Source organism: Grampus griseus, assembly GCF_964374135.1.
Source record: "Grampus griseus genome assembly, chromosome: 1".
In the NCBI taxonomy this organism is placed as follows: domain Eukaryota; kingdom Metazoa; phylum Chordata; class Mammalia; order Artiodactyla; family Delphinidae; genus Grampus; species Grampus griseus.
Genome location: NC_139017.1, coordinates 102,782,670 through 102,793,293, shown reverse-complemented (window position 1 = coordinate 102,793,293; position 10,624 = coordinate 102,782,670). Strand labels below are relative to the sequence as shown.

Here is a 10,624-nt window from a genome sequence, read left to right as displayed (position 1 = left end):
TTCTATACAAGAAGTAAAACATTACAGATAAAATTCAAGTCCCCTTGACCATTCCCCTCAACTCCAGTCCAAACCGACTACCCTGCCAGTGTCTTCAGAGGAAACCACTTTTATGAATTTAGGTGTATCCTTCCAGTGTGTTTTGTTATACTATTACATATACATATATGTGTTTGTATTGTATATTCATATACATATATATGCATACATATAGAAATAAATCAATTCTTTATAATATGAATGTATTTGTCCATTTAAAAATATTACATAAGTAGAACATAATCTACAACTTGCCCTTTTTATTCAACTTTATGATTTTTAAATCCATCTTTGTGGTATTTCTCTTAGCTGATAGATAATATTCCACAGCATCACTATACCATTTTTGGGGGGTGGGTACCAAATTACTTTATTTGAAGGAACGGTACTAAGGAAAGGACTTGTAGATATTTTGGTACAACTTACAGAAAAGGTAAGGTAACCCAAACATGCATGCCCTGCCTTGGTGACCAGGGAAGTCACCCCTGTGGCTACGGGAAGCCAGCCTAAGGCTTAGCTCTCATTATCACTATTTCCCAGGGTGTGCTTGTCAAAAAGATACTGTGCCAGGCCAGATTTGGGGGCCCCCATCATGCGCAAGTTGGTTACATGGTCACCCAATTCTTTAATGGATTTCACCTGCTCATTCAGATAATGAGTCTCAATGAAGTCACACAAATGAGGGTCATTCTTCTCAGTGGCCAGTTTGTGCAGTTCCAGTAGTGACTGATTCACACTTTTTTCCAAGTGTAGCGCACATTCCATTGCATTCAGCCCATTCTCCCAGTCATCACGGTCTGGTTTCTTGATATCCTGAAGGAAGATTCGGCCACCCCGTTGGTTCTGCAGCTTCATCAGTTTCTCAGCATGTTCCCTCTCCTCACAAAATTGGTGAAGAAAGTATTTGGCAAAGTTCTTCAAAGCCACATCATCGCGGTCGAAATAGTACGACATGGACGGGTAGACGTAGGAGGCGTAGAGCTCCAGGTTGATCTGGCGGTTGATGGCGGCCTCCGAGTCCTGGTGGTAGTTCTGGCGCACCTGCGAGGGGGACGCGGTCGTCATGGCGGGCGGCTGAGGTGAAACGGTGGCGGTGGGTGCTCGGCGCTGTAACGGCGGCGGGGACCTTGGGGCGGTCGGAGGGCGCCGTGAGGTGGTGGCGAGGGCTGGCTCTGAGCGGCCGGCCGGAGCGGGGGACGAGCGCCGGGTTCCATCCAAGCTCTGTTGAAGCAAGAAACCGCGGCGACTCTCCGCGAGGACTGTCACACTATACAATTTTATTTATTTATTTATTTATTTTGCTGTACGCGGGCCTCTCACTGTTGTGGCCTCTCCCGTTGCGGAGCACAGGCCCAGGACGCGCAGGCTCAGCGGCCATGGCTCACGGGCCCAGCCGCTCCGCGGCATGTGGGATCTTCCTGGACCGGGGGCACGAACCCGTGTCCCCTGCATCGGCAGGCGGACTCTCAACCATTGTGCCACTAGGGCAGCCCCACTATACCATTTTAAATTTAAATTTCAAGTTTCCTTGAGGATGGTCATTGAAAATGTTTCTACTTTCTATTATTACAATGTTTCAACAAACAAGAGATTCTTACACCTATCTCCCACTTCACGCATGAGACAAATTCTCTAGTCTATAATGTATAACTAGAAGTGTAATTGCTGGGTTGAAGGGTATAAACAATTAAAATTTTGTAGGTATTATCAATGTGTACTACATAGGGAGTATATTAATTTAGATTTCCACTGAGGGAATGAGCCATGCTACTTGTCCACATCTTTGCCAATGGTTGATACTTTCCAATTTTTTTAATCTGAAGAGTGATTTGTTTCGCTCTGACTTCCGGTAAAATTGAACATGGTTTCATATGTTTAACCACTCAGTTTTCCTCCGCTGTGATATATGTTCATTTCCTAGACAAAGCAAATCTTAAAAGGAATTTGAAAACCACTTTCTCAAAAAGCAATCGTACCAAAATTTTGATATATAGGTTGTTAATGTTTAAACTGGTATCTTAATGTATTTGTTTTCATTTTTGTGCATCATAGGGACTAACCTGTCTTAATTTTTCTTAGTGCAAATAAAAATATGCTTCTTAGGGCTTCCCTGGTGGCACAGTGGTTAAGATCCCGCCTGCCAATGCAGGGGACACGGGTTTGAGCCCTGGTCCGGGAAGATCCCACATGCCACGGAGCAACTAAGCCCGTGCGCCACAACTACTGAGCCTGCGCTCTAGAGCCCGTGAGCTACAACTAGTGAGCCCGAGTGCCACAACTGCTGAAGTCCGCGCTCCTAGAGCCCATGTTCCACAACAAGAGAAGCCACAACAACGAGAAGCCCGCGCACCGCAACGAAGAGTAGCTCCTGCTCGCCGCAACTAGACAAAGTTCACGCACAGCAACAAAGACCCAATGCAACCAAAAATTAAAAATAATAAATAAAACAAATTAATTTTTAAAAAATATACTTCTTAAATATGGTAGCAAAACAAATACCTTCGGTGCACCACCCAATATTTGGCAGATAGTAGGTGCTCAATAAATACCTGCTAAATTAGAAAATAAAAGGAGTAGGGCAAGAGGTAATTTCAGAAGGAGCATTTCAGAACAAGTGCTCTGGTAAAGATAAAACTATACACTAAAAAAAAAAAAAACACACAGCCAATACTTCTTTCTGCTAATCACACTGTCTCTTGTAATGACTTAGATTCATGGTTCCACTTTTCAGGTTCAAAATCAAATGCTTCTAATGTTAATGACTTAACCTAGATGATGTATCAGGGACTCACCATCAAAGTTCTACACACAAGGCTTCCCTGCCCACCCTCTGATGGTGTGTCCTGGCTTTGACTACAAATAAAACAAAGAATATTAATTGAGTGTAGTTGTAGCAACCCTGAGTTTTCAGCTGAAAAAGTAACACATATAAGGACTCTCAAACTATCAAGAAACTGCTTTGACTCTCTTCTTGCTCAGTTGATTTGGATTTTGTGGGCAGATACTTGTAGTAGTTGTTTCTTTCTTTAATATTCTAAAATATACTCCCTCTAGAGATTACTCCATTCATATCAAGCTTAATTTTAACTAATGAGTTAGCTGTTAAATGGGCCATTTCTGAGCTATCATCATTTTAGTAACAGTAACATTTAAAATCTCTGGAATGAGAATTCAAAATAAGCCAACTATAATTTCCTAATGCAGTAGCTAGCTTTTTCTTATAAAACAAAAAAGTTATCCCACTGAAGAAACTACACACTTTGACCATTTTCACCTTGCAATATGTATTCGTCTTGACTCACTCTTTTCTATTGACACCCTTGCAAGTTTGTCCAATATTAATGCTCTGTTTGGAAAATAGCTGGAAGTACAGAAAAGCTGCATCCATCATATGGCTTTACAGTACCTCATAACAGCGAATACTAAAACTGCAACTGCCCTACTCTCTGGATATTTCCCCAGTGGTGCTCGTGGTGAAGGAGATGGGCTTCACAGCAAACCCAGGAGAAATGAAAGAAAGCTACTATCTTAAAGGAAAGCAGGTGACAAAAATATCATGACTTCTATGATATAGGGCAGCATTCTCACACTGGTGTGCTGAGGACTGCTTCTTTGGTTATATGAGATATGGAAAAACATGTTGATATATTAACATGGATATTAATGAATACATTACCATAAATGTCAACCTATCAAATGTTAAATATTAACATCTAATAGTTAATATTGGTATAGTAACATTAATGTTAACATAGTAAAGCCTTTGAGAAGTTATGGAGTAAAAAATCACATTTTTAACTCTTTTTATCCCTATATCTTCCAAACTTTTTGACCCCAAAACCCTTTTTTTAAATGTAATACCCACAGAGCTAATGTTTTACGGAACACAGTTAGGGAAACTCTGATATGCAATAACAAACATGATTTATTTGATTTAAACAGTGCATTTCATTGGTGTATTTCATCAACAAATATTTCCTTTATCGATGACTGATATCTACTAACATGAGGTTCTGGAATGCTTTCCCCAGCTCACATGCTTCAGAGAAAGAGTTCTGGACCAAAATTCAGTTCCCCACCCCTACAAATGGCCTTGGATTTAGTCCTTACAAACTGATAAGAAACTCTCTGCCCTGCGGCACTACCACCACCCCCTTGAGTCAAACACTGGGTTTGAGGACACCTGCACCTCTGTGCCTTGTAATCTGAAGCAAATATCTGAGCTGCTTATCCTGAGGCCCCATGTGAAGATGAATTATCATCAGGCCTGAAAAGATAATAAAGAAGTATTCTGAATCATCCCCCAAATTAAACTGCATTTGTATATAGTTTTTTTATCGCGGTAAAAAACAGCATAAAATGTACCATCTTAACCATGCTTAAGTTTACAGTTCAATAGTGTTAAGTACATTCACATTATTGTGCAACAGCTCTCCAGACCTTTTTCATCTTGCAAAACTGAAATTCTCTACCCATTGAAAAACAATTCCCCAGTTCTCCCTCTCCCCCAGACTCTGATAATCACCATCTTACTTTCTGTTTCTATGAATCTGACTACTCTATATTCTTCATAAAAATGGAATCGTACAATATTTGTCTTTTTGTGACTAGCTTATTTCACTTAGTATAATGTCCTCTGGTCCATACATGGTGCAGTATGTGACAGGATTTCCTTCTGTTTTAAGACTAAATAATATTCCATTGTATGTACTACATTTTTTTCATTCATTCATGTACATTTGAGTTGTTTCCACCTTTTGGCTATTGTGAATAATACTGCAATGAACATGAGTGTGCAACTACTTCTTTGAGATCCTGCTTTCAATTCTTTTGGATATATACCCAGAAGTGGAATTGTTGGATCATATGGTAATCCTATTTTTTTTTATTTTTTGAGAAACCTCTATACTCTTTTCCACAGCAGCTGCACCATTTTACATTTCCACCAACAGTGCACAAGGTTTCCAATTTCTCCACATGATCACAACACTTATTTTCTGTTTTTCTGATAGTCATATATAGTTTCATTAGGTGTATTTTTATTGGTTCTAATTCTGAGAAAAATATCTAATAGTTCTTCATTAATCTAAATATTTAATTACCTGGAACACATACAAGTGGTGTCTAAAGAGAAATAAGTCTTTTCTCCAGCATGAAAGGAAAGCACAGTAAGAACCAGTATCTACAAATATGCAATTAAGGGAAACTACACCCAAAAATCAGAACAAAACAAGTTAATCATTTTTTGCAATTGCTTGATCTTTCATATGATTAAGATGACAAGGATTTAAATCTGTTTTTATTTAGCTATTTGTTTAAATAATAGCATTGAACATTGAACATTGCAAACAGTATTGTATTCTGCATTGTAATGTGTTTAAAGATATTAAATTTTAAACTGACTTTTTTAACTGTTCATGAAATTCTATGGAAATAAGCATATCAAAATGAATGAATGGTGTGTGTTCCCTGAGACTCAAGGGATTTCTAGGAAGTTTTCCTATCAACATTAACTTAATCTTCCCAGCATATTTATGGGCTGAAAAACTGAGATACAACAATCTGCCCAAAGACGTATATTTAATAAGTGTTAACTGAAACTCAAAGCTAGGTGTTCTCTCTCCAAATCCCTACTTCTTTTCACTCCTCCATTAGAAAACATAGTTCTATTTGAATTAGTTCAGTTTTGCAAATATTATTTTTACCTCTTTTTGGGGTCTCTAAATACACCAAACACATCTTTTCTTCAAATAAGGGCTCAATTAATTACATTTTGGACTCTGTGTGGGAAGTTAAAACAAACTTTCGGTGCCAGTACATCTCCCAGCTGTGAAAAGTCAACATGAAAACAAGGCGTTGTCACACATCCAGACGCAGGTCAGGAGCACACATCCACACACGGGACTTGGCTTATGACAGAAGGTTGTGGACAGGGCCAGGGCCAGGCTCTCCACTCCCTCCTTCCTGCCTGCTATGCCTCAGATCGCCCTTGGATCTCATTAGATCAGCAGAGAGGCCCTCCAAGTCTTCCAAAACCACCAAAGGTTTGTGCAATTTTGGAAGAAGCTGCAACACCATGTTCTGCTAGCAGTCTGCTGGATTGATTGCCTCAGTTTTTTTTTCTTTTTTAAATGGCTGCCTGGGCCTCTTTCTCTTGTAAGAGAAAGAATTAAAAATTCAGATATTGAATTGCTGATGGCAAATTATGGTTTATCCATAAGAGTTTTGGAATAAGCCATGTGAATTAAAGATACTTATAACTGGCTCCTTGCAGATTTTATATATATATATACATACATATATATATATATGTATGTATATATATATATAAACTTATAGATATCTACTACATATTATCTATTATATCTATATAGATATAGATATACCTACCATGAGCCAGGTGTATCTCCAAAATGTGTTGAAAAAATCAGTAATTGAGTGAATTCTTATGAACTTTGGAAACTTAAAAAGAAAACAGTGGTTAAAACCCTGGACTTTAAAGTTAGACATACCTGTGCTTGAGAACATTGCTGAACTTCACTAAGATTTCTTATCTGTAAAAGGAGAACAGTAACACCCACCTTTCAGGATTTCTGAGAATTAAATGTAAAATAATGACAGGCTTTGCACACTTCCTGGCACATAGAATGTGCCAATATGTTGTAGCCGTTATTAACACTGAGCCTTGGGATCATTTCTCTTGGCATCAATTCCTGTAGAACAATCCTATTAATGTTGAAAATGTAGGTGATTAAGTTGAATCTATAATGACACTCTGACATACCCTGAAATTACATCTTTGAATAATCCTTGGGATCAGTTAGTTTATTCAACACGTCTCTAGGGTACAAGAAAATGTTAGTTATTTGAGCTTTCTAAATTTAGGATCCCAAACCAACAAACACTTACTACTTATCCAAAAGAGATTTTGATAGTATTTTCTATTACTCAGAACTGTTGGCAAGTTACTTTTGCTTGTACCAAGTTGATCACTCTCACCTCTAGATGAAAAACAATATCCAAAGATCTTTTGGTTGAAAATAATAGAAATACAACTCAAATTAGCTTAAGTAAAAGGGAATGTATTGCCTCCAGTAACTGAGGACTTTAAGGGTTGATCTAGCTTCACATGGTGCTAAATGCTGACAAAGCTCTAGTTCTTTCCATGTGTTGGCATCATTCTGCAGAGAGCTTCTTCCATGAAACCTGAGGTTAGGACCATAAGCTTCAGGCAAATATGGTTCTTTCAGCTGGAGAACCCAGAGAAAAGGAACTCCTCTCTCTCCTAGAAGCTATAAATCTTACAGAAACAAATCTTAGAGAAGATTCTTCTTGTTTCAGAGTAGGTGGGACACTGTAGTCATTTCACTAAGACCACATGGCCTAGGGAGAGGTGATTCCCAAAAGAAAATCAAGACCTGATTCCTGACAAATGAAGATGGTAGAATGAGCAAGTAAAAACATTAGATGCCCAGAGCAGAGAGTAAGAGTTGGATTGTCTGAGACCAAAGACCTCAGCATGGCCATCATGGCAACTATTAAAATATGCACTATTTCATGGAACCACATAAAAATGTTTCAAAAGGGCATTGGGGTGGGACATTCTTGATTCATGCTTATTCTTCATGCTAAGCTCCACATGTGGTAAACATCTGCAAAAAAAAAAAAGAATAGTTATCCTCATATGTTCTACATCCTAAGCAGTATAGTATGTGTAATAACGTGAAAAAGGGGGAAATATATCTTTCCATATTGAAAAAGCAAATAAGACCAGTAATAAATAATAATGTACAATTACATGAAAAAGAAAGGAAAAAATTTCTCCAGATGAAAAGGCAAATCAGACAATTGATAAAAAATAGTCTAAAATTTTGCCTGTTTCAAAATAAGAACAAAAGAGTTAACATTCTCTGAGCAATTTACATAATACTAAAAAATAAAGTAAAAGGAAGACATTAGCATTACTTGCATTAGCAAATGACTATTGACTAAATTTTTCTAAGTGAAACAGAAATACATTTGCAACAGGAAATGTTATTTTGAATATTAAAAAATACAAAAAAGGAAAGCCCTATCTCCTTTGTTTAGTCCCGATGTCGAAAATAACTTTTAAACTCCTGATTTCATTCTTCAGCATTTCAGCACATGAATGCATAAAATACTGATGCCTCTCAAATTAGAAGATTCTTGCTGAGACCTCAGTGTGCACTGCAAACATGATCTCATCTTTTAGCTTGGTTATGTTCCAAATCCAGGAGTGAGGGCAAGTTTATGATCAGGGAGGAGAAAAAGGAAAATATTTACATAAGCTCCATAATACAACTTTTTTTTTAAGCCCAAAAGAAATCCTCTCTCTATATACATATGTATATATATAAACTCTCTGAACTTCACATATGGGGGTACACAACCCAAACGGGGAATAGTCACAAAATATGGGGAAAGAGAGAGAAAAAAGCAAAGTCATCTTCTGCGATGGAAACACAAAAAAGAATGAGATGAGCCATCTGAAGATATCTTCCCAAGAGTGACACACCCAAAATTTGAAACCTTATTACTGATAACATTAGAGTCTCTTCCTAAATCACCAGAATATTGCATAAAAAAATCTCATCTGATCCATTTTTATATTGATTTCTTATTTTACAATAAAACTTTGCTACCAAAAAAAAAAAAAATCTCATCTGATGCCAATCTCTTAACTTGAAGTTGTGTGGAAAACTGTTTTGTAATGAAGGATCTTCACTGGGGAATTGAGCAGGATTTAATAAGTCTGTGTTTGTATTTTGCCTTAACAACCACAACAAAATCTCATCTGGAAGGCATCAAATTCAAACATTAACTACTTAATTAATATGTAATAAACTGGCATCCGAGAAATGAAATATCGTCAAGACTTTTTTGGTTTATATCCAGAGCCCTTTTGAAGGAGAATGGACATAGTATGCCATATTATACATGGTAGTTAACTAGAATCACTTTATTAAAATCTAATTTTTCCTCTAATATTCTTAAAATATTTACTAAGTTCTACCATGAGAGTTTCAGGAACTCACCTGTGCCATCCTAATTTACCTAAATAGGGTATAAATGTAATATCCTTCAGTGATGATATTCATACAACCAAATGTGAAAAGTTGACTGTGCAATCTATTCAGTCAATGTAATTAAGATAGATATTTATTGTATTCTGGATAATTCTATGTTAGATCTCTGTTTGAATTATCAAGTTTCTTCTCTAAACATTCTAATTTCGTTGTAAACTCCCTCTTTCATTTTTGATTTAGATTGTTGAATTCATTTAGATTTGGCTTAAGATTCAATCTGCCTTTTTTCACTTCCAATCTCCTGCAAAGTATGCCTTCATGTCCCCCACCTTGCCTAGCACACAGCCACTTATACACAAGGTGTTCAGAAAGTTTGCCTTAAATGAATGACTAAAAGCTCTGAAAAGTTACCAAAAGGAGATACTGTCCCCAACACATATTTTCAGCCAGCATTTACACTGCTGCCAACTCCCATTTTGCTGTGCAAAGGTGATGAAACCATTTTTTGTTCTTTCACTGGAGCATTTAGGAAATGCTCATGACTCACGCAGAGAACCACTCCTTTCTGTTACCTTCCAGGTATACTCATTATAGGTCCTCACTTCACCCACCCAATCTACTACAGCCAGTCTCCAGCTGCAGTTTCCTTTCTTTAAGTCTCCTTGAGTCAGATCAACGAATTTAAGGGTTGGAAAGAAGGGGACAGCCCACCTCACTGTGCATCCTACTGGGGATTTTCCTACTAGGGAAGAGGTTGTCCCAGCACGTGTGATGTTGTCCCAGAAGTAGCAGTGCTCCCTCAGTTGGCCCCTCTTTCCATTTCCTTTGGGTGACATTTACTGAAGAAATCAGTTGAAGTCTGGCCTCTAGCGTGCAACAATCTCAAGTTTGAATCCTGACTCTACTAACTGTGTGACCAAAGGTCACTTAACTTCTCTAAACCTCACTTTCCTCATCCATAAAAGTGGGATAATAATTGTTGCTGTGAAGATTAAATGATACATTGCATTTCATTTAAAGCACCTAGCACAGCACTTATTAAACGTTAGTTATCATTAGAATCTGTTGTTAGACATTAATTTAAAAGTTGATTATTATTCCTATTTTGGATTCAAAAGGCAATCTAAATTTAAACAGATGTACGGTTTTCATTTAGCCCTAGCTTGGCACAGTAGAAAGCTAAAGGCCAAGGTCCAGACTTCAGCCTTGTTACCTATTACCAATTTGTATTCAGAGAGGTCTCCTCCTTATGAGGAATTATGAATTATGTCTGATCATACCTGCTTCTCCACATATGTCAAGTACCTGGCTCATAGTAGATACTAAATAAATGTCAGTTCCCACTCTCCAGTTCAGAACAGATCACTCTAACAAGGTTCTAAATTTAAAGTAAAGTGACTAATAAGATCAAAGGGTATCAGATAAAACATCAAAATCTATTACCAGCTCTGCCACTAACTAGTTAGGTAACAAACATTTTGGTTTTCCTTTGTAAAATACAGAGAAAAGCATAATTTTCTAAGATGTAGACAAATTCA

The 10,624-nt window shown here is 37.5% G+C and overlaps 1 protein-coding gene across 1 annotated transcript; it reads right to left on the bottom strand.

Moving 5' to 3' along the window:
* Positions 1–393: 393 nt before the first annotated feature.
* LOC309824039 (ferritin heavy chain-like) lies at positions 394–1,281 on the bottom strand. The gene has a single exon (XM_082656780.1). The coding sequence runs from the start codon at positions 1,102–1,104 to the stop codon at positions 553–555; it is 552 nt and encodes a 183-aa protein (XP_082512906.1). The 5' UTR covers positions 1,105–1,281; the 3' UTR covers positions 394–552.
* Between the last annotated feature and the right edge of the window lie 9,343 nt (positions 1,282–10,624).